Below are 24,267 nucleotides of genomic sequence, written 5' to 3' on the forward strand. Positions count from 1 at the left end.
CTGCTTTTCTACTACGAGGCTTCTTGTCTGAACGAGATTGAGCAGAGCCGTTAACGAAGCTTTTGGGACCCATTTGTATGTACTCTTTGGTATAGTAAGCGGAGCCTTGGAGACCACACTGCCTGTTTCCACTCTTGGCGTTGAAGCGTTAGAGGGGTGGCAAACAATCAAAGATGGTGTTGCCACTTGACTTTGTGATTTTTTGTTATTTAGCGTTTTGTCCAGAGTTGATGGCTTAGGTGCGGGATTTTGAGTGGTTGAGAGATGGTTCTTGCGTTGTAACTCGCCTGGTTGCCCAATCAATATTGCATTTGGTGGCTAACATCCATTTGCGCCCTAAGTTTACAGTCCCCTCCATGGTACCAGCAGGCATAACCAAAAAGCTTTGAATTACAGTCCCCTTGTCATAGGCAACAAGAGTGTGCAGAATTCCTGAGACAGTGGTTTTCTTCTTATTGATACCCTTAACTTGGATAGCACTCTTGGATAAAGGTGGCTTTCCAAGTTGACACCACACTCCATATGATAGCAAATTGTGTTGGGCTCCCGTATCCAATAATGCATTATATAGCACCTCCCTGCCCCGCCGCTGTAAGGACTCTGTAGCTCAATTGGGTATCGTAGAGGTGGGTCAGATTCCAATGAATCCTCCTCTACCTCCTCGAAAAATGTTTGCATAATCCCCAAGTTGGCTTCTCGTTGGGGCACCTAACACGCTGTTGACGTTCTTTGGCTTCAACTCTCGCTTGTATCTTCTTAAGCTCAGCTTGTTCCTTAGCTGCCTTCTTCTCATGGATCGCATGTAACTCCTCTTGGCTTAGGGGGTCATAGTATCTTTTGAATTTACTCCCATTGAGGAATCCAATAGTTTCAACTCCGTCGAGAGTCTCCACTCGGATGGTACCTTGCGGGGTAATTTCACATACTCTATACGGTCCCTTACCAGCATATTTGAGCTTCTTCTTTTCGTTACGCACTCCATACATCAGGACTTTATCCCCAACTTTGATGTCCTTGTCTTTTAGGTGGTGATCAAACCATTTTTTCCTTCTATCCTTCTCCACAAGGGCATTGTACACAGCCAATTGTCTTTCTTCGTTTAGCCGTTCAAGGATATACAAACGCACTACTAAGGGATTACCATCCCAACCCTCTTAGGAATGACAAATTCCCACGGCATGACTGCTTCTTGGCCATATACCATCTTGAATGGTGTGCAATTAATAGCCACCTTGTACGCAACAGTACGATAGGCCCATAAAGCTGAGGTAAGCTTTAGATCCCAATCCGTGTGATGAGCCTCAACAGTCTTTGTCCAGAACAGAGATTAAGGTCTTGTTGGTACTCTCGGCTTGGCCATTCGCTTGCGAATAATACGGAGTAGATTTATAATGGGATATCATGAAATTTGTTGTGAGCTCCTTAATCACTTCATTTATAAAATATATACCATTGTCGCTCACAAGTTCAAAAGGACAACCGAAGCGTGTGATTATATTTTCAAAGAGGAACTTGGTTGTTGTCCTTACATCTGCCTTACGTGTCGCTTTCGCTTCAGTCTATTTGGTCACATAGTCAGTGGCCACAATAATATAGCGAGATTGTGTGTTGCGGGCCGCTGGGCTAATTGGACTTACAAAGTCTAAACCCCACTTTTCAAATGGTTGGTTTACTTTAATTGGATGTAGGGACATCTGATCTTTCTGCTGGGGTTTTTTGTAGCGTTGGCATTCATCACAACCCTTCACAAAAAGTGATGCATCTTGGAACATAGTGGGCCACCAATACCCTGATTGTAAGATCTTTCGCGCAGTTAAGTCTCTTGAGAAGTGACCACCGGCTACGCCCATATGTGCCTATTGAAATATATAGATACTCATCCTCTCGGGCACAACGCCTAAGAACGTCATCCTTTCCTCTTTTATAAAGAGTCCCTGCCACCATCAGGCAATAGGGTTCGCATTCCTTATCAGCTTTCAAGCCAGATCTTTACAAAGCTTTTTAGATGGAAAGCCATTAACCAAAAAGTTAACAATCTTCTCACTCCATTCAGGCATTGTCTCCACCATGAACAAGGAAGTGTCAGGTAAGTCATCCTTAACTCCCGTAGGGGCTTCACCATTAGGTATGCGAGACAAATGATCAGCCATGACATGTTTTTTGCCAGGTCTCACAACAACAGTGAAATCAAACTCAAGAAGAATCAATGGCCATCGTGTGATTCTTCATGTGTGGAGCATGGTTTGTTTACTAGATACAACAATGCTTGATGATCCACATAGAAAACAAACTTGGTGGCAAGAAGTTGGTGGCAAGAAGGTAATAACAAAATTTCTTTACTGCATATATCATTGCCAACCCTTCTCACTCCGTAGTAGTGTAGTTCATTTCAGCATCGTCGGTGTAGCTGGCAAAGCTAATGGGGTAGTCTAGTTTATGTTCTCCAGGTTGAGTTAGTACACACCCAATAGCAAAGTTTGATGCATCAATATGCACATGGAAGATTAAATCCCAGTTAGGCATTCTCAAGATTGGAGCACTCGGTCGCCAAGGCCTTCTTTAATAGCTCATATGCACGGTCACAATATTTGGTCCAAATAAACTCGATGAGAAGCTTGTACAATGGTCGAGCTATCTCAGCGAGAAGAATAAAATAAACCTTCGATAATAACCAACATGGCCCATAAAGCGTTGGACTTCCTTATAGTTGGTGGGTGGGGGCAATTCCAGAATGACCTTGATTTTACTTTCGTTGGTGGAAATCCTATTTTTGGATGCTATATGCCCTAGAATAACTTCGTGTTTAACCCAGAATTGGCATTTGAAAGGATTCAATGAGATGTGATATAGTCTACACCTTTCAAATATTTTTCGTAAACACATCAAAAAGTGCTCGTCCCAAGAGGAATGAACACAAAGATCATCTAAGAAAGCTTCACAAAAGTCCCTTAGATATTCCTTAAAGGTTGTGTTTATCAATCGTTGGAATGTTGCAAGTGCATTGGTCAAGCCAAAGGCCATGACGCGAAAGGCAAACACTCCAAACTCCGTTATAAAAGCTGTTTTAGCTTGGTCCTCTACTGCAATTGTGATCTGATTATAACCAAAGTACCCGTCTAAAAAGCTATAATCCTCCTTGCCCTGCAACTCTTTCAAGTACATGTTCAGAATACGGCAAGGGGTAATGATCTCTTCTGGTGGCTGCATACTTATGGAATATTTATTTCACCAACTTATGGAATATTTATTTCACCAACTTATTGTTGGTTATTTTATAGGTGAAGAGGATCCCGAGGGGATTGAAGAGAAGTCACACAAATTTATTACTTAGCACACCATTTTTGTAAACAAGCTTTGTATATACATGTGCTAGCTTGTGCACATTTTGATTTTTTTTGAAAAAGCCATAGTTTATCAAGCATAGACTTGATCTTTAATATTTTATAAAGCATGATATGCTTTAAACCCAGGCCTCAATTTATGAGCACTCTATTTTTTAAGATAAGAGAGTGTCGTACAAGAAAAGCACCCTTTTGTATTTTTGGAGGCTATGGCCCAAATTGGAATAAAGTATCTCGTAAATACTCATGTGTGGGGGAAAATAGGCCATACCACATGAATGCACCCAATCTTGGAGTAGTGTTTTTGTGAGCTACGTATTTTTATTTGTTTTTGAATATATTGAACATGTGGTATTTGATGAATTTCTTAAATTTAAATCAATTCTTGCAAATTTATTTAAATTCTATCTCTCTAGAAATTTAGATCCGTGACATTACCTCTCTCTCTCCTTGTCCCACCAGTGCCCAGCCCACACCACCCTCTCTCTCCTTCTCCCACCCTCCCCCTCTCTCTCTTTCCTCCCTTTCACTCCCTTTCACCCTCCCTCTCTCACTCTCTCTATCCCTTTCACCCTCCCTCTCTCACTCTCTCTATCCCTATCTCCCTCTCTCACTCTCTCTATCCCTATCTCTCTTTTGCTAACTCTCTCTATCCTTCCCCTATCATTCTCTCTATCCTTCTCTTTTCTCACTCTCTGTATCCTCCCTATCTCACTCTCTCTAGCCTTCTCTTTCCTAACTCTCTCTATCCTTCGCTCCCTTTGGTAACTCTCTCTATCCTCCCCCCCTCTCTCTCTCTCCTTCATTTTCCTCTTCCTCCCTTCCTTTCACTCTCCCACCCTCCCTCACTCTCCTTCTCCCACCCTTCCTCCCTCTCCTCTCCCTCCCTCCCTTTCACTCTCCCACCCTCCCTCTCCCACCCTTCCTCCCTCTCCTCTCCCTCCCTCTCTTTCACTTGCCCACCCTCTCTCCCTCTCCTCTCCCTCCCTCCCTTTCACTCTCCCACCCTCCCTCTCTCTCTTCACTTGTCCACCCTCTCTCCCTCTCCTCTCCCTCCCTCCCTTTCACTCTCCCACCCTCCCTCTCTCTCTCCTTGTCCAACCCTCCCTATGCATAATCTCTTCTTCCCTCCCTTTGGCCCCTGTTTCTCTTTCACTTCGTTTCTTTCTCTCTCCCTCATCTTTACATGCATTTGCATAGCATTACATGTGAGTTTATTTTCTACATTTGTATTTTGGCATTTGTATTACATTACCTGCTCTTTATTATCCAATTGTATTTCAATGCATGTATGTGCCATTATAATACATTGCATGGCATTGCATCTGAATGTTATTACATTTGCATGTCATTGCATGGTACTCCATGCCCTTTGCATAGTGTTACATGTCATTTGCATAGTGTTGCATGTCATTGCATGCCTTTATTATCCAATTGAATGTCAATTGCATAGTGTTACATGTCATTTGCATAGTGTTGCATGTCATTGCATGCCTTTATTATCCAATTGCATATCATTGCATGCCTTTATTATCCAATTGCATGTCATTGCATGCCTTTATTATGTTAATGCATGTATGTGCCTTTATAATACATTGCATTGCATGGCATAGCATTGCATGGCATAGCATTGCATCTGGATGTTATTATATATGCATGTCGTTGCATGGTACTCCATGCCCTAGTGTTGCATGTCATTTACATACTGTTGCATGTCATTGCATGCCTTTGCATGTGTTTGTATGTCATTTGAAGCCTTTGCATGTGATGGCATATCATTGCATGTGAGTACAATTAACAAGGTGAATAATGTAAAGAATTATACATACAAGATAATTTCATTCTAGGCAAGATATCCACTATGCATTGCGTACTAGATATATTAAGAAGCAACGCTAAGAATGCATGTGATGGCATATCATTGCATGTGAGTACAATTAACAAGGTGAATAATGTAAAGAATTATACATACAAGATAATTTCATTCTAGGCAAGATATCCACTATGCATTGCGTACTAGATATATTAAGAAGCAACGCGACGAAGAATGCAAATTTATTAAGGTCAATAATTTTTCAATTATGATTGATATCATGGCCTAATTATTTGAGAGGAAGAGAGAGAGAGAGAGAGAGAGGGAGAGGGAGAGGAAGAGAGAGAGAGAGGGAGAGGGAGAGGGAGAGAGAGGGAGAGGGAGAGGAAGAGGGAGAGAGAGAGAGAGAGAGAGAGGGAGAGGGAGAGAGAGAGAGAGAGAGAGAGGGAGAGGGAGAGAGAGAGAGAGAGAGAGAGAGAGAGGAAGAGGGAGAGGAAGAGATGATTGATATCATGGCCTAATTATTTGAGAGGAAGAGAGAGAGAGAGAGAGGGAGAGGGAGAGGAAGAGATAAGAACATGACAACATTACCTTCCAAATACAACTCTTATATCATAACTGTTATTCAAAACATACAACAAACCAAGAATTTAACATAATTAATCAAAACAACAACAAACCAAAAATTTTCCAAGGCAATTAATACAAAAGATAAGGAGATCTATAGTTGAGACCACTTTATTCCAAAAAAGATTACATGTGCAACTACATACTTATAAGTGCTAGTGTAATCAAACATTATTTAAAATTGATAGCATAACATAACTACCTACACCTATATACTTTTTTGGGCTACTCTATTCTTTAATTCCTCTCGTATATAGGAGCTCCTTTGTCTCTTCAGCAATATAGTTGTAACTTTTCCAAGTGCCGATAGCGCTTCCAATCTTCATGTTCCACACATACAAATCTCCAGAATCAATAGGCTCATTCATCACTAGCATCTTCATCTAAAGATTGCGGGGCCTCTATCGTGATTCTGAGATATTCTTTCACATCTCCGCCTGTTTTGTTACATAAATCTTTGTAAACCCTATCCATGGTTTCCTTTAGAGTATATCTGGGGCCATTGGAAGAAGCCATTAGCGATCAACAAAGGTTAGAAGTGAGGATGGTGAGAGTTGTAAGGAAGAGAATGATAGTGAGGGAGAGAAATACAATGAGAGGGAGAGGGAGAGGGAGGCAACAATCTTTGGAAGTGAGGATTGGAATAAGAGGCAAGGGTCAAATTCATAGATACACAAAGCAAAAAGCAAAAAGGTACTTTACAAGGCTATCCACGAAATTTAGAAAAGTAGATGTATGGATTTTACCTAAATTTAGAAAAGTGCATGCATGGCTTTTCCCTAAATTTAGAAAAATAGATACATGGCTATCCCCTTTATTTAGAAAAGTAAATGAATGCAATGAATATATTCAAGCCATTGATATATAACCATATTGATTGTCTTGCTAAAATATTAAAAAAATTAAAAGTAAATATTCTTTGCTAGAGTATTGAGACAAAGGACATTTTATTATTGCAACATGATCTTTTCAAAACTATAGTACAATGTCATCAACAGTACTAGTTCCTTTTCACATTGTTCTCCTGCTGCTAAACATTCTCATTAGGTTGTCCTTTTTTAGAGTGGACTGATGTATAAACATATTATGATTTGCATCTAACCCAAAGATATGCAAATATACAAAATAAACGTGCTTGCATGCATAATATGGTCGTCTAGAACCTACCCAGATTTGAAAATCGGGACATGTGCATTATGGATTCTTTCCCAAAGTCACCCGGTATTTTTCATTGCATACTAGTGATTCCTTCGTCTCAATTACAAACACTTCCATCTACCCGATCTTAATGGTGACCAAATGCTCAAAGACCATAGGCTGTGCTTGAAATTGCCAAATCTATTCTCTTGGTTGCCATATCCGATATGCCACTTCTGTAACTTGTTGATGAACATTGGCCTATATCATTTGCTTCCTGACATTGTCCCTTTTGTAACACAAACCCACCTAGTCTCCAGTGGTGGTCGGATCTCTTCCATAGTCAGGTTTGTACCTCATCCCACTGGCCAAACAACTGGGGAGGTCTAACGAGTGATTGAAAGATGGTGTTATATACTCTCCAAGTATGATCCACAATGTTGTTACAAAACCACATGAACTGATGCCTTTGCCCCCCAGACCATTCTCTCATACCATAGAAAGAAGGTGCTAGAACCCACAATTCTTGATGCTCTTTTTGCGCTTGCCATCTGGGGAGGTCTAACGAGTGATTGAAAGATGGTGTTATATACTCTCCAAGTATATAACACAATGTTGTTACAAAACCACATGAACTGCTGCCTTCGCCCCTCAGACCATTCTCTCATACCATAGAAAGAAGGTGCTAGAATACCTTGCCCGCAATTCTTGATGCTCTTTTTACACTTGCCATCTTGGCCACCTAACCATCCTTGGCAAGTTACCTTGCTGTGTAGAGATGTTCGACGTATAGCCCACATTGAATCATGTATGTCACTCTCCATAATTTCTTGCACCTCTAATTCGATTGTCTCTCCCTTTGCATTGTTTTGACCACCTTCTGTATAAAGGAATAGTGGGTGGAAAGTTTAATCTCCTACCTTGTTTCTTGCGTTCTAGTTTTCTGTGACATACTCTAGACGATATGATGAGTTATCTTCCTCAAGATTTATAACTGTGGGCTTTCGATGACGGCTAACGGTAATGTTATCACCAAAAAAGTTTGGTTGTATGTGCATTGGTGTGCCACTCACTGCTTCCCCCACCAATCCTACTAGTGCTTGGACGGACTTGGAGATTTTGATGTTCTAGTCTTCTCCACCATCAACTTTGTTATTGTAGGTCCTACTCCGTGTGATATTTACCTTGCATGAATGCATGCTTCTTTGTAGATTGCAAGAGGGTATTAGCGAGGTCTAAAACAGCTGCATCATATAAAGAGATGGTTCCCCTGAAACCCTCTCTTGCTAACCAACTTGCATGTTTCGTTTTTGCTAGATTGGTGGTCAGTGGTGTGTGCGGCACATTGGTGTCGTCGACATCCTACAACAAGAGATTAAGTTAATTGCAAGCTCCAATCACATTCTATAACCAAATAGTTAAGTTAACAATTCAGATTCCAAATACAAGCTATTCTTTTAAAAAATCAAGAAAGTAATACTTACCCCTACAAGATGTTTCCTCCAATGGGGATATCTAATATGCCACCAACTAAGCCAATAATCCATGGCTCGTAAGTTTGCATCAGCGACTTTACCACTCATCCACCACGATCTAATGTGTCTGTATTTTAAAAGTGCCTCTTCCTCACTCAATGCACAATGCCACACCTGACATAGTCACTTATGCTCTTCTTGAAAATTCCTAACTACATATTGTACTATATGGATGCTCAAGCTTTATTCCCAATGAAAAAGACACGAACACTCATGAACTTCCATAATATATTCTCTGGTCCATTATTATAGACTTTCCTAACTGCCCTCAAGTTGGCTCCAGCCTCATTAGCCATAAGCCAAAAGATATGGCTTGGAAAAGCCTTTTTGGACCACAACATTGCTAATCATTTCCTAGAAAAGCACTTGTGCCACTGTGTCCTCCTCTTTCATTTCGTAAGTTGCAATTGTCATGAGCGTAGGCTGCATGCCATCATACAACGAGTGCAGGCTGCATGCCATCATACAATGATTGGAAAAGGACTAAAAACAACATCAATTTTTTAAGAACTTTATAAAACTAAACTGTACCTTGGATCATATACACGTGCAGCCATTGTTGTCCATCCTTGCACATGCCTGATGTGATCAAAAACAAACCCAAGCCTTCCTCAAATCCCTATCTCATGTTTGGCACATACGGTTCACCAGATCTAAACCCGGCCGATGCAAGCCCTGTGGTGGTTGACATTTTAAATATGTAACACCGCTCCGACTCATCCAAAGCTTGTCTAGGAAAACAACTACAATGGAAGAACACAAAAGCGCATTGTCTCTTCAATTCTAGGATACTTGACTCTGCTCCTTGCACTAAACCGTTGATGCTAGAAGCATGCACCATCCTCCTGAATCTACAAGAGAATTGGACAGCTTAACAAACTATGTAAACTTTAAGTTCACAAGAATTACCAAAAAATTAAAATCAATATGGAATTAACATTACCTTTTACATTGAAGTAGGGGGTGCATGTGTTCGAATAATAGTGACAACTCCATGTTGCTAATATTTGATTCATTCTTCTTCGTATGCTTCTTAAAAGCTTCATCCAATAAGAGTTGTTTGGTGATATCCATTTGTACCTTCCTTGGACCACTTGTAACCACCTCTGAAACTACCTCTTGCACAAGTTCTCTTATCTTTTGCAATGCCTGCCTTGATGCCCCTATGCACCTCATGCAAATGTTCCCCTTGATGTATCATTAATCTTGACATATGTGGGTCAACAGAGGCATACAATAGTACACCATAGCACCACACATTCTTCTACATTTTGAAAAAATTATATACTCATTTTTTAAAAAATAATCATTATTTTGACACATAAAAACATTCTTCAATCATTATAAATAATGTCATTAATACACAAAATCTAAAATTCATTTTTAATAATTATACTATATAATAAATGCTTGCATAACTAACTCTCATTTAATGATTATTCCATAACTAACTCCCATTTAATGATTATTCCATAACTAACTCCCATATAATGATTATTCCATAACTAAATCCATGCAAGTCTCAGAGGTCCTCTCTAACCACGTATGACATGGCAGTAATGTAGTTCCAAGAGATTAGTGCATAGGTTGCAAAGCTCGAGGGTCAGGTACTAGTTCATTTCTTATGTACCTTTGTTTCTTTCTCTTTGTGTTCATATTCACCAACATGATCACCTAGGATAACAATGGAATTTGTTGGCTTTGATTTGTGTTCAAGCAAAGGTATCATATAACCCACCGAGGCTCCAAGAAAACCCACCATATATATGAGTAGTATTTTTAGTGCTAGATCTCTTGTTAGTCCATTGACACCAGCATATACTTTGAATTTTGAACATGCACATTAAATTCTTGAAGATATAAGACCTATCCTTCCCTCGAAGTCTCTTCAAAAAAGGGGGGAAAATGGAGGAGAAGAACATACTCTTTCACCCCTTTTTGTGTACCCTTTGTGTATTGAAGGGGAGAGGTTTCACCCTTTATGGATTTAGGGGAAAGGGTTGACATTAAATGCCATGCTGCGAAAGGACCTTTGTAGAAGTCATGTTCACAAAAACTGTTGTGTGTGTGTGTGTGTGAGAGAGAGAGAGAGAGAGGTATTAAAGTATACCATGTCCCCACCCTCACTAAGGGTGACAGTCGCCCTTAGTGAGGGCCCTTACCCTTACTAAGGGCCCTCACTAAGGGCAATGGTCACCCTTAGTGAGGGTGGGGTGTGGCACACCCCCCCACCAACTAAGGGCGATAGTCGCCCTTAGTTGGGGACCCCCCCCAACTAACGGCGATCGTCGCCCTTAGTTGGCGACCCCCCCACCAACTAAGGGCGATCGTCGCCCTTAGTTGGTGGGGGGTTCACCAACTAAGGGCGACGGTCACCCTTATTTGGTGGGGGGGGTCGCCAAAAACTAAAGGCGACGGTTGGCAACATCCCCCCCACCAACTAAGGGCGACCATTGCCCTTAGTTGGTGGGGGTTGTCCCAACCCCCACTAAGGGTGATCACTGCCCTTAGTGGGGGGCGCACAACCTTCCCCCCCCTCCATTGAATGCTTAACCCTCCCTCTCTCCCTACACGCGAACGTAGCACCCCCCCCAAAAGCAAAATACACGCTACAACCCTCCCCCTCCTAAAAGTAAAATGTCTCCCCCTCTCTAAAAGCAAAACTCTCCCCTCTCGCCCATAAACAACCCCCTCTCCCTCTCTCTCTCATCACAGACTCTCTCCCTTCCTAAACCCTAAAAGGATAGCCCTCTCTCTCTCTCTCTCTCTCTCTCTCTCTCTCTCTCTCTCTCTCTCATGATTGTATACCCTATGCATACAGTACTGCACATTAAGCCCCTAGTGATAGAGCTCCATCCATCCCTTGTCAGTTTTGATGGTCCACTCTCCCATCGATCCTTAGATTTTTAGTTTTTAGCTTTTTAGCTTTGTACCTTGTACCTTTTTCTATTATCTGGATACCCAAAGGACATTGACAGTTGTATATTGTTTTGTCTCATAGGCCGACTTCGGCCTCTAGTAGATGTTAATAAAGCTTTCTTTCTTTCTTTCTCTCTTTCACTCTCGTTTTCATCTCTCTCTCCCCCCTCTCTCTATTCCTTTTCCTCTCCTCTCCTTTCTCTTTTGTTCATTGTTTCTTCCCTCTCCTCTCTTCTTCTTTGTTGCTTCTTTCTCTTCTTTCCCAACCCTAATTTATTTTTAATTTAAACTTTTTCTCTCTATTTATATCTATCCCTCTATTTCTCTCTATTTATATCTATCCCTCTATTTCTCTCTATTTATATCTATCCCTCTATTTATATCGATTGATTTTTTGCTTTATTTTTATCTTTTGCTTTCTTATATCTTTTAGGACTCATTCTCCCTATTAAATTTCCTTCTTCTCATGCTACTTGTTCGTCCTCATGGCATCTCCCCAATTCCAAAGAGGGACACAAGTGTCCTTGATGTTCAATGATCTCAAGGTAGCTATCTCAAGGTAGCTACTATGACCGTTTTGCATGTAGACCCCACCATGGATACTGTCCATGGAATCGGTTTTCCGCTTGGTCATGTTGGTGTGTCAATAATAGAGAAGATGTTGAAGTGGGAGAAGTTCCTCTTCCTTTTCCCCTCAAAGATGGTGATATCAACAAGTTAAATCAAACCAAAGGATACACCATTGTGTGGCCAGCCAGAGATTGCGTAAGTCTTATTTTATCTCTCTCCACCTTTCCAATTATGCTCTTTTTCAGTGGTTTTTTTTAGAGGAATCTGTCTTTTATATATAGATGTATTGCAAACACATCAAAGGAAACCCCACATCCAAAAAGGCGTGCAAAATTTATAAAGAGCACACCTACCAGACCAGCAAGCCAAGAAGTGACAAGTACCAAGAAGAGGAAGAAAGTGCAAGAGGAAGATGATGATGATTGGAGTCCTCCTCGAAGAAATCTAAGTCGAGTTGCTAAGTCTTCGAAGAAAGGTCTTCTTCAAAATCCATTAAAGAAACTAAGGAAGTAGGAGAGTTGGACGAGGGAATCGAAAAAGAAGGCGAGAATGAAGAGGGTTTCATGGTGACTCATGCAACTCGCTTGCAATTAGAACTCCTACAAGACAATCTTAACAGAGTGAAGGTAATTGTTAACCACTTTTTATCAAATCTTACATAAAGTATCTTTTAGATTTCCAAGCATAACACGTGTGTGTGTGTGTGTGTGTGTGTGTGTGTGTGTGTGTGTGTGTGTGTGTGTGTGTGTGCATTACAAGTGGTGAAATCCACTTCTTTGCCACCTATTCCCTTGTGCAGACTTGTGCCTAACCCCTCTATACGAAGTGTAGTTTAGGTACAAGAAGCTGGCAAGGAAATTTTATACAAATGGATATGTTGTCGATAGATGTAGGTTCATTTGCTCTATCTCCTCATCCCATAATCCTGTTAGAGAAGTGACTCAAGATGATGTTATTACATGGGATGACATCTGGCGATTGAAAAACGAGAAGTTTGAGAATATGATCAAAGGCACAGAGTGGGAATTCATGAGCAACAAGATGTTGTATGTGTGGGGACAGCAATCATCGAGTTGTGGCATGGTTGGAGGAGATTAATAAATGTGAGTCTACTTAAATTGCCTACTTTTTTGAATGTGGTCTTTTGTTTTATAAAATAGTTTTGGGACGAATTATATTTGCACTATCTAACTGTAGCATTCAGGAATGTCACATCAAGATATCCTTGTGTTGATGCTATCCTTATTGAATTCAATGAGGATAGCGAGGGGGAGGCTCTCACAGATAGCTCGCTTAAATAGGTAAGAGAATATATGTCTTAAGTCTCTTTGAATTAGGAATATTCGACGTACTATGTTTCAATCTTTCATTCATAACCTTAAATTTTGGTGCCACATAGGATGAATGAAGTGGGCTATGTTTCTTCTTCCCTTGTGGACAAAGTGTGCCTCATTAGGCGCTTGGGCTCGCAAACAAAGAAATAATTATGAAGCACACTAGAGAGATGAACAAGGCATGGATGAACAAGCATGTCTCGACACAGGAAAAAAAAAGGCTACCCATCCTAGTATAACTACAAGCTTTTAAAACTTTCCCAAATAGTATTCCAAGTAAACCTTCAATCTTTAGACACTTGCAATGTATGATTAACATTTGCATTTGCAGCCACTCGAGATATTGAACCCCTAGTAGAAAGTTTGCCTGCACATGAGTTTGAAGAGAAATGGAGAACGGTATTTTATAGAGACGAAAGAAAGTGGAGGCATGCTACAAGGTGGCTGGTGGTGATTGCAAACCCTACACAAGGGGAAGATTTCTTTGAGTAAGAAATCCTACACTCTTTCCTCTCTCTATTACGTAGGCAACAACGTTTTATGGTTTTAATGTTGCGGTTTAATTTTGGTGTTGTGTGGCAGCAGACGACTAGTGCAAGTTAATTGGGGATAGGCTATACAACTTGGCAGCTAGCTTGTTGCCAAATGACCACACCACAAAGCACAGATTTTGGATATCTTGATTGATGGCAATTTGTAGAGGCTAAAGGATTCACAAATCTCTAAAAGTATGTAATAATTACTTTCCCTATCATCTTGATATTTACAAAGTACTATATTTTGTTTGAATAACAATTCAATGGCAATGCAGCAAATGCAAGTTTATTCATGGATTGGCTAAGAGAAGTCATATGGCATGAGATTGGAGCGCAGGGTGTAGCCGTCCTTGCAAAAATATCAAAAAAGTACAAGGTAATTTTCTTAGATACATTCCTGGAGGACCTCGCCGATCTTAAGGGTGTATTTTGGAAGCTGTTCAAGGAAACGGTGGGATCCCTAAAGAAACAAGGTGTGATAGCTTCAAAACCTACTGTCATTTATAAGGCTACTAAAAGCGTGCTGTGTTCAAGTGCGTAACATTATACAAAGCTTACTTACTACTTAGTTGTATTCTTATATTTGTAAACTGAACATAAATAATAATGTGTAGATGGATTTGTAAGTGCCATGCGGATAGATATATTGCAAATGTGCCTGCAACCTTGAAAGACTGGCACAATCCAAAACATGAGAGCACTATGTATACACACCAACAACTTCGAGACCTTTGGGATATAGGGATATACAAGAGATGCCCATTGTTCCTTAAGTTTCCAAGTGGCAAATTTCCCAAGAGCGAGAAGGAGATAGATACTTGGGCTTGTAAAGCAAAGCAATCAACCATGGTATAAACTATACAATTATTTAATTTAAATATTATTTCTTATATCTTTTCGAATCGTGAATTATATTGTAAAGCCTAGAAGTTTATGTGACAAATCACATGTTCAAGGCAAGGGCAAAGGTCTTATATGAAAGATGAAGGGGATGATGAAGATGAAGAGGATGATGATGATGAAGGGAAAAAAGTACCAAAAAAGGATGCAACAAAGGAAAAGGGAAAAGGAAAGGCACTACAGGAAGAGGATGACTCTGATATCTCTATCAGAATATATGATGAAAGCGATTCTGATAATAGCACTCTCAAGATCGAGGCAACCCCAAAAGTTGAAGAATTTGGTCATGCAACAACGTAGGCAGGGCACTCTTTTACTTGTGGTTCATTGGTATTATTGTTACATTGTTTGGATACTAACATAAATTAAGTTATGGATTCAGATAATCTTGGTAAGAGGTGAAGCGCCCAAATGCACCATTGTGCGACCTATTAATCCACCTAGCCTGGGTGACCTAACTCCAATCCAAATGAATTTTCTAGGTATGATTTTACTCATTGTTAATGATAATGTATAGAATTTGTGTGGTGCATACACTTACAAAATGTATGCTCTGTAGGAGTGTCTCATCGTACCACAAAAGTGTCTCATCGTACCACAAAAGTAGTCCTCAGCACTTTGAGCGAACATCAAAGTGCTAGTTCCTCTACCATTACAAAAGTCTCGGTGCGTTAACATATGTAATAATCAATTGAGACCACGTATGAAAACATTGTAAAGGTGTGTCTTTTATATCCTATGATGAAAATTCATGTATAACTCTACTCAACATGGTGTGGCAAGATATCATTCTACAAAGATGATGGCATTTGTTTTGGAATCCTTTGAAGATAGGCCATGCACTTCTGAACACCAGGAGTGTGTCCACCGGAGCTAGAACATGTCTTTGATATGTTGCAGAAGGCCAACGTGGGAGACAGGACCTTTACTATTAAAGGCGTCAATACAAGCACAGCATGTTATCGTATTGTAGTGAGGTTACCCACATGGGGCCCATAGGAGAGGTTCTGTTTATGGCTACCCCGATGACATTGTCGCAACATGGAATCTCTGCACATGTGATTGATGAGATGATTTTCCCTTCATTAAGACCTTATGTGTTGTTGTGCATATGTTGCGTGTATATCATGCTTACGTTTTTGTGTATGTCATTCTGATGCCACGTAGATGGAGAGGAGCATGTATTGCTTCAAATTTGTGAGACCATCATAGATGACAATGGCTCTATTATTGTCATCGGTACTATGTATCAAGTGGCAACCATTATAGCTCACACCGAGCGCTCTGGCTTTTCATTAGACACACCGAGCGCTCTGGCTTTTCCTTATGCGATATACAACGTAGATTGGAAGGGCCTTTGGACAAGAGGTAAACAACACTAACCATAGAGGTTGCCATCACTTTTTGCTACAAAAAATCACCTCATACTCTTGTGCAGATACATACCCTCGTCGCTGCTACCTTCACAAGCATAGTTGGACAAAACTATACACAACATTTCTCACCTGATTATATCATTGATCCTTGCAACATGATGCACTGGGACAAACGCCCAGATGGGACAGCATGGTGAGGTATGGAGTTAACATTTTTGTGCTCCAAAATAAGGTCCTTATATTTTTGGTGGAATTAAGAGAGATGTTTTCTTTGCAAGTGGAGCTCAGCATGGATCTGACTTTTGGGATAGCCTGTTAAAGCATCATGTAAAGCAAGGGCAAGCGATAGTAAAGCTTTATGATGCATGTGGAGATTGTGCAATGGTAGCACAAAAATTAGGCATGAACATTGTTTGTATTAATCCCGAAGAGGATGTAGTGTGGAGAGTGTCTTGATGAAGATTTTATTGTAGTGCAATAAACATATTTATTTGTGAATATTCAAGTGACTGAATTTAGCGATTATTTATAATTGTGTCATGATCTTATTTTTCATCATTCCCCTTTGCAACGATGTTTATGTACAACATGTCGTACAAACCAATAAAGAATCAACATTTTCAATATTGTGTGGATAAATAAGGTAGTGAAGGGTTTATAGACTCAAGGATCTGTACGCAAAACATGAGTTAAGTATGCTCTATTGAGAAATGAGAAGGAAACATAGAGAGAGTGAGCAAAGAGAAGGACAGAAAGAGTGAGTGAGAGAGAAAGAGAGAGAGGGAGCAAGAGCAAAGAGAAGGGAAGAGAGAGAGGGAGGATAGAGACAGTGAGCAAAGAAAGGAACTGAAAGAGTGTGTGTGTGTGTGTGTGTGTGTGTGTGTGTGTGAGAGAGAGAGAGAGAGAGAGAGAGAGAGAGAGCAGAGAGACAGGTAGAGATGGAGAGAGAGGGGGAGGATAGAGAGTGAGCAAAAAAAAGAACTAAGAGAGAGAGAGAGAGAGAGAGAGAGAGAGAGAGAGAGAGAGAGAGGGGGGGGGGGGGAGAGTGAGCAAAGAGAAGGACAAAAGAGTTAGCAAAGAGGGATAGAGAGAGAGAGGGATAGAGTGAGTGAGAGCCAAGAGAAGGATAGAGAGAGAGAGGGATAGAGTGAGTGAGAGCCAAGAGAGGGGGGGGCAAGAGTTAGCAAAGAGGGATAGAGAGAGAGAGGGATAGAGTGAGTGAGAGCCAAGAGAAGGATAGAGAGAGGGGGGGAGGTAGAGAGAGAGGGATTAAAGAGGAGGATAGAGAGAGTGAGCAAAGAGATGGATAGAGAGAGAGAGAGGGAAGGAGGATAAGAGGTTAGAGAAGGATAGAGAGGAAGAGAAAGGTATAGAGAGCGAGAGAGGGAAGGAGGATAGGAGGTAAGAGAAGGATAGAGAGGGAGAGAGGGAGAGCTACAAAATAGAGAAGGATAGAGAGAGAGAGAGAGAGAGAGAGAGAGAGAGGAGGATAGAGAGAGAGGATAAAGAGAAGGATAGAGAGAGTAAGCAAAGAGATGGATAGAGAGAGGAGGAGGAGGATAGAGAGAGAGGATAAAGAGAAGGATAGAGAGAGTAAGCAAAGAGATGGATAGAGAGAGGAGGAGGAGGATATAGAGAGCGAGAGAGGGAACGGGAATAAGAGGTAAGAGGAGGATATAGAGAGCGAGAGAGGGAAGGGGGATAAGAGGTAAGAGAAGGATAGAGAGGAAGAGGAGGATATAGAGAGCGAGAGAGGGAAGGAGGATACGAGGTACGAGAAGGATAGAGAGAGAGAGAGAGAGTGAGTGAAAGGGAGGGAGGGAGAGGGAAATGAAGGAGAAAGCGAAATGAAGGAGAAAGCGAGAGGGGGAAGGATAGAGAGAGTAAAGAGAAGGAGAGAGAGGGTGGGAGCTCCCTCCACCAAGCTCTCCCTCGGCGACCATCCCCATGTTACACCTACATGGGGATGAAGTGCAAGTGAGAGACATAGCATGGACTCATACCTAAGCACACTTAGTACTACACTCATAGACTGGGTATTACCAATGGGGGTGGAATGCCCTTCCCACCTTGACGGTGCTGATGTAGGAACGAGTCTGACAAAGAAGAAACAGTGGAAACAATGGAGCCGCAATATGACACATGAGGGTTGATGAGGCTGGCTGGTGGGATCATGGAACCAAGTGGACAAAATAACCCAAGTCTAACTTGGCCATGGAGCTACACGGGGAGAAATGAGACATGTGCGACCCAACAAGGAAACTAGGTGAATTGACCCCCATAATTGGTCTAAATTTGCTTAGGAGATGAGGTGATCAAGAAGGTAAGAAAGCTAAGAGCTACTAAGAAAAGGGATCGTCATAAGAAGGTAGATGGCCAACGGGATATTTTAGTGATAAAGAAACAAATAGCGTCATTAAACAAAAAGGATTGTATCTATACATTTGTGCCAAGCCTAGCTAGAGCTATTTAAAACTCAAAGGGCGCAATCAAATAGGATGTTGGCCAGGAAGCTGCTAAAGCACATTGAGATATAGCAGCCATACACAAAATACATACAAACCTTATTCAATTGCTTTAAATTTGTACATACAAGCATACACAAAATATGCTAATTTGATTGATTTGAATTTTTGCTTGCCTTATGTATATATTTTGAGTTGTGGTGCATGTATATGCTTATATGGGCTTCAAAATACGAGCAATTTCATCCTAAAGATATGCCACCGAAGGGGAAGAAGTGAGCAACTACAAGAAGTAAATTCTAAAAGTCATCGTTGGATTGATATTTGGCATATGTTTATTTATGACCAGTACTCAACTCGCGCGTTGTTGCGGTATGTAAAAGACACAAAGGGTCATATTAGGAATGGAAGCCGGAATACAAAGGGTCAAATCAGGAATAGAAGCCAAAATACAAAGGATCAAATCAAAGGGATTTTTTCCTCTTATTTTTTCTCTCCTCTCCTTCTGCCTTGGTTGTCCATGGTTAATATGTAATAGATAATCATGAACAGTATAGTCATCCCTCTTGCTTGTGAAATTTACAATATGGGTTGCGATCGAGAAGAGCTATGAGCAAGGGGTGCACCTCTCGCACTCCAAAAAATGATGCCAAAACAACCAACTATGGGTATGATACACTGTATCTTATTCAATAATGGCAACTCGCCATATCAAGGTGAGATGTCCATTGATTGAGGTGGAGAAATCTCAAGAGGGAGAGCTCAATCAATGGAGAAATCTCAAGAGGGAGAGCTGCTACTTGCCTTCTTGAAATCAACCAACCGAGTAAGATACGATGCTACTAGTAATAGTACTATTCTATGCAGATTGCAAGTTTCCTTTAGGATCTAATCACATTGTACGTTGGTATTGAGCACATGTGGAGCCCTCATATGGGCACGAGGTCTTCCTCTTTCAAAACTTTGGCATGGCAGACAAATCATCACTTCTCGAGCTGTTGAGTGAAGAGGATAAGAGATGGGTGGAAGTGGACATGGTGACAAAAAGGAAAAATGGCTACCCATGGCACAAAGTGTAGATATTAGCATCATCTTGTGTCAACCCTGATAGGTGATGAATAGTTATGTTTGTGGGAACTAGTTCCAAAGTTTTTCTATCATTAATGCTAAGAATTTTTTTTTTCTTGGCCATGGTAATAGGAAGAAGGAACTTCTGCAACAAATGATGCCAAGTGAAAAGAATGCAATTGCATCTACCAAGTACGGAGATAAGGAAAAGGTTGTGTAAAAGGAGACATATTGGGAGTACTTGGTTGAGCGAGGCGACAATTTTTGAAGCCATGATTTGGAATTACCCGAAGGGTTCGGGTATTTACTAAAGACACTTAAAGTGGATAAGCGACAACCTAGGTTCAATACCCGCCCCCTTCTCACACATGCCATTAGGCATGCCGTCCGTCAATTCCGTCTCTAAAATAACCCTCACAATTTTTTAAAAAAAACATAAATAAGCAACCAAAAATAGAGTCCTCCTTAAACCTGGTGTATAGGTGATACATTAGGATCCCTCTCCTTTCTATTTGGCTTAATTAACCATTTTCCTTATGTATTTAAATACTTCCGTGCATAACAGGCGGATACAATCTTTTTGTGAAACCAAGCGGTTGCTGTGGATGGGAGATGAGGTCAAGGCATGGAGAGACATGGAGAAAGAGGGAAGCATATACCCCCTTCAGCATGGAAAGATAGAGACAACTATTTGGGAGACGAATATGTGTATCCTTGGTTGTAGGATTACTTATTGGGGAAAATACATCTCACCGAGAAACCATCTAAATATTTATAATTAATCGTGTGACATTTTGTGTTCACAGTCTTCGAGAAGAACATGGTGTTGCCACAAGAAGATACCCTTGAGGATGATTCTCATGCAGAGAACCTGTGCATGGACATCTGCACAATCGCTCCTAGAATATTTGGCTACATATTTATATATATCCCTAATACATAATAGCACAAGGCTCCCATTAACAACCCCACAAACATATGTAAGAAACCATAACTCAAACAAAATGAATTAAGATTGAAAACCAGCTTGCAATTACAGCTTGAGTGATTCAACATTAAGATCTATATCATCCCGAAGGCCCGTAGGAGATTCAAAAGTGCTCCCATTCTCACAACCTTCACTCTCAGCAGCCAGGACAAGCAATTCAAGCATTTTATCGAATTGACTAGCACTCTCATCCCGCTTGTCAAGCTCTGCTCCCTCAGCCTCAAGCCACTTCTCACGTAAATCATCGAGAAGATTTCCTTGATTCACCTTGCCTTCTCCTCCAGGAGCACTTGGTGCACTTGTTCGCTGGGACGAATCACCTGAAGGTGGTGGAAGGGTGCACAACATCCTCCGAAACTCTCTCGTCTCAGAGAAAACCTCAAAATTGGCTGCAATTGTATCAAGACAGTAGTCTCTCAACTTCCAGACTCCATACCTGTTTATGTACAAAGATGTTTTAAAAAAACAATGACAGCTAATACAAAGTAATATGCTAGATCCTGATATGTTGATTTCAACATAAGAAAGCTTACATATCTGCAAGAAGAAGCCAGTGGCATAACTCTACTGGTGTTGCTGTCTCTAAATGCGGCAGCAGTGCATCAGCAACGACTCTTTTCAAAGGAAACAACAAATATCTGGAAGCTGCGTCAAACAACTCCTCAGCCTGGAACATCAGAAGCTCAAAAGTCATGTTATAAATTTATGATTAAATTTCCATAAAATAACATGTCTGTCGTAGGTATGTATGTATGTCTACATATTTATGAATATGTATACAAGCAAGAGCGCGCATGAACACATGCATATATATATGTATGCATGCTTCAGTAGTATTTATGTATGAATGTATGCATGCATGCATATATATATGTATGCATGCTTCAGTAGTATTTAAGTATGAATGTATGCATGCATGCATGTATGTCATTGGCTAGCCATACCTGGTTTGGATCAAGTCTCAACACATGGTCGGTGTACCTGCAATAACATGCAAAGTGTATATACATCAGCAAACACCTTGAGGAAGTAATCCTATCCCATCCTATACACTTTAAAAATAAGACCACGAGCCTGAAATAGCAACTGTATCAAAGAAGAAAAAGTTGAAATTGTTACATGTATTCTAGCAGCTTCTCAAATGTTTCTGAACTCAAATCCTGCTCTTGAAGAACTGGGAGTGCACCACTATTGGTTTCCACCGTATCCAGTTTGCCTTCTCTGAAGCCTTTCATTCTAGAAAATCTTGTTCTAAAATAATCGGACCTTGCAGCCAATATCACCTGATGGCTTCTATACACTACATTGTCGACAATGAAACATACATCTGCATGATCATCTTGTGTAGACACTTCACGCATAGAAGGTACAGCTGCAACAGCATCAAGGCCATCTCTGCACAGAACACTGGCATTGTCCTGAGAAATACCTGGAGGGCTCACTAAGGCTTTTATGTCCCTTCCATTCCTAACCTCCGAGGCTATGCTCACCATAAAAATTTTGATAGGGGCATCAATCTGAGCATTCCTAACACAGAATTCTTTCTTTGACTTCAGCAATGACAAGTTAAGCAGGTTCCGCATTGCAGCAGGTAACCTCTCTTCCTCAAGCAAAGATGATCCTTGTAGGATAAAGCGCTTTTGAGAGTCGTCAGCATCCCGCATGTGCTTGTATTCCGCAAACTTTTGATGTGCAAGCTCTCTCTCAACAGCCCTTTGGAGTCCCGCACAGCCACACACCTTGCAAATTCTTGATAGATCTTCCATGTCTTCCACTGCCACATCCAATCTGTCTATGTAAAAGAAATGTATAAGACTAAAAAGGGCTGGGAAGGTAAGCTTTTTATTGGAAAATCTCACTTCTTTTTTGTGTTTCCAATCCTTTTCAAACTTTGCCTTGAAGTAGGGTGATCTAGCAACTAGAATGGCTCTATGAGCTTCAATAGGCTTCCCTTCTACATAGAAAGTGATGTCCGGATTGAAGTAGGTACCAAAAGGGTCACCGAAAGAGGGACAGGAAGGCAATGTCACATGATTCAACAGGGCATCCTCAGCTGCCGTGTTTGAAACACCTTCCAAGTATTCCAAATTTGATTTTGAGCTGAGAAAAAGCTCCCGTAGAGACCTTGGGAGAGGCTCCAGAGGGGGAGGCCTGGCTTCAAAGGCCTTCAACAGCTTGCGGACCCTCAAATTAAGAGCTGCATAATGGCAGCGATCTCCGTCAAATGTGTTCTCACTACAGATGGCTCCACATTCCATAAGCATGCGGGCAGCATCCAAATGGCCAGCCAAGCATGCGTAGTATAGGGCGACAGAGTCCCAGACATCCCTGACATTGACATTCACACCTTGTTCTAGAAGGATTCTCAGTCTGTCCACATCACCTGCCCTTGCAGCCTCATATATGTCCCCAGAGGGCACCTTCTTGCGAGGAAGAGGGGGTTCTTCGGGTTCATCGGCATAGTAGAGGTTATCAAGGTCGCCATCCACGACACGGACACGCGTCTCCTGCTCTGCCAAAGTGCCCATTGGCGATCTTGATGTGTACGACCAGATATGCGGCCGTATAGCTAATGACGACGTGTACGGCCAATGGGGTTGTGTACGGCCGTGGGCGGTACGAACAGCGCACTGTGTACGGCCGCAGGTAGTACGATCATCGGAGCATGCTGGGCCTGCAATATGAGCAGTAATCAGTACTTCAGAAATCGCTAGGGAAGCGGCATATGAGGCTGTGACGTAGCTTAAGAAACAAACAACGGATACACCATAGTAGTATGCATGAAAGAAGGCATGGATCTAATACCTGTAGCATCAGGATCCCCGAGAACGTTTTGCAGAGAAACGGCGAGCTTCTAATGGGGTTTAAACCCTCGCTTCTGTAGCGGTCTCGTGGTCCACGCTGGACTCCAAAGTTTGTGTAAGTGGCCACAATAAATAAACACCACAAAATCATTTCGAATTTTGAAATATGCCCCATTCCTCTTTGTGGGAAAAAATAAAAAACTCTCTCTCTCTCTCTCTCTCTCTCTCTCTCTCTCTCTCTCTTCGTATGTATTGAGAAACCATATCCTTTACCCATACATCATGCCTTATGCTTTACCCATCCAACATGCCTTATATCATAGCATTTTCAACCCATCCCTTTTTTTTATATATAAATACCCTAAATCATACTGCTCATCCATAATTCTTGAATGTCTGCTCAATCATTAGACCATCTCACACATAATGAACATATTGCCCTTGGACATAATTTTATGGGCCCTCTATCACACATAAGGTCACTTCCCCCAACTTGTTACAGATCTAATGATGGATACAATGAGTAAGGTTGCACGGAGCTGGAGTGGGAGCGCTCTTGAGATTGCCTACATATTAATTATGATATGGACCTTGTTTTCAACTTTTGTTTCTCCTCCTTGGCTTACTGTTGTTTGAGTACCCCTTCACCTTTTTTATTGTTCAACTTTGGTGGACTTGCCCACTTTGATTAGCACGGTTTCCAGATAATATGAACTTATATGCTTGCTAAGCTTTACCCAACGAGATGGCAAGAGGCACCCTTCACAAATTTATAAGTGGCCAAAGATCTCCCCAAGTTTGTGTCAAAGGGGGTGTATGATAGAGATGTTACGTGGATGCTAAAAATATCGACA

The 24,267-nt window shown here is 41.2% G+C and overlaps 1 protein-coding gene across 5 annotated transcripts; it reads right to left on the reverse strand.

Moving 5' to 3' along the window:
• Positions 1-20,612: 20,612 nt before the first annotated feature.
• LOC147625050 (ankyrin repeat family protein) lies at positions 20,613-23,553 on the reverse strand. 5 transcript variants are annotated; one of them, XR_015268908.1, is made up of 5 exons: positions 23,415-23,553; positions 21,729-23,283; positions 21,554-21,590; positions 21,143-21,254; positions 20,613-21,045 (listed from the first exon to the last, which is right to left on the reverse strand). XR_015268908.1 is itself a non-coding variant. In XM_086818304.1 (5 exons), the coding sequence occupies exons 2-5, from the start codon at positions 23,135-23,137 to the stop codon at positions 20,655-20,657; spliced, it is 1,971 nt and encodes a 656-aa protein (XP_086674430.1). In that variant the 5' UTR covers positions 23,138-23,283; positions 23,415-23,553; the 3' UTR covers positions 20,613-20,654. The 5 variants fall into 5 exon arrangements, 3 of the variants coding, with proteins under 3 accessions (XP_086674430.1, XP_086674431.1, XP_086674432.1); XM_086818304.1 differs by having other exon boundaries at positions 21,143-21,276; XM_086818305.1 differs by having other exon boundaries at positions 20,856-20,998; positions 21,143-21,276.
• Between the last annotated feature and the right edge of the window lie 714 nt (positions 23,554-24,267).

The sequence above is a fragment of the Cibotium barometz genome, chromosome 24 (genome assembly GCF_041138505.1).
Source record: "Cibotium barometz isolate CiBa-2024 chromosome 24, ASM4113850v1, whole genome shotgun sequence".
Taxonomy (NCBI): Eukaryota; Viridiplantae; Streptophyta; class Polypodiopsida; order Cyatheales; family Cibotiaceae; genus Cibotium; species Cibotium barometz.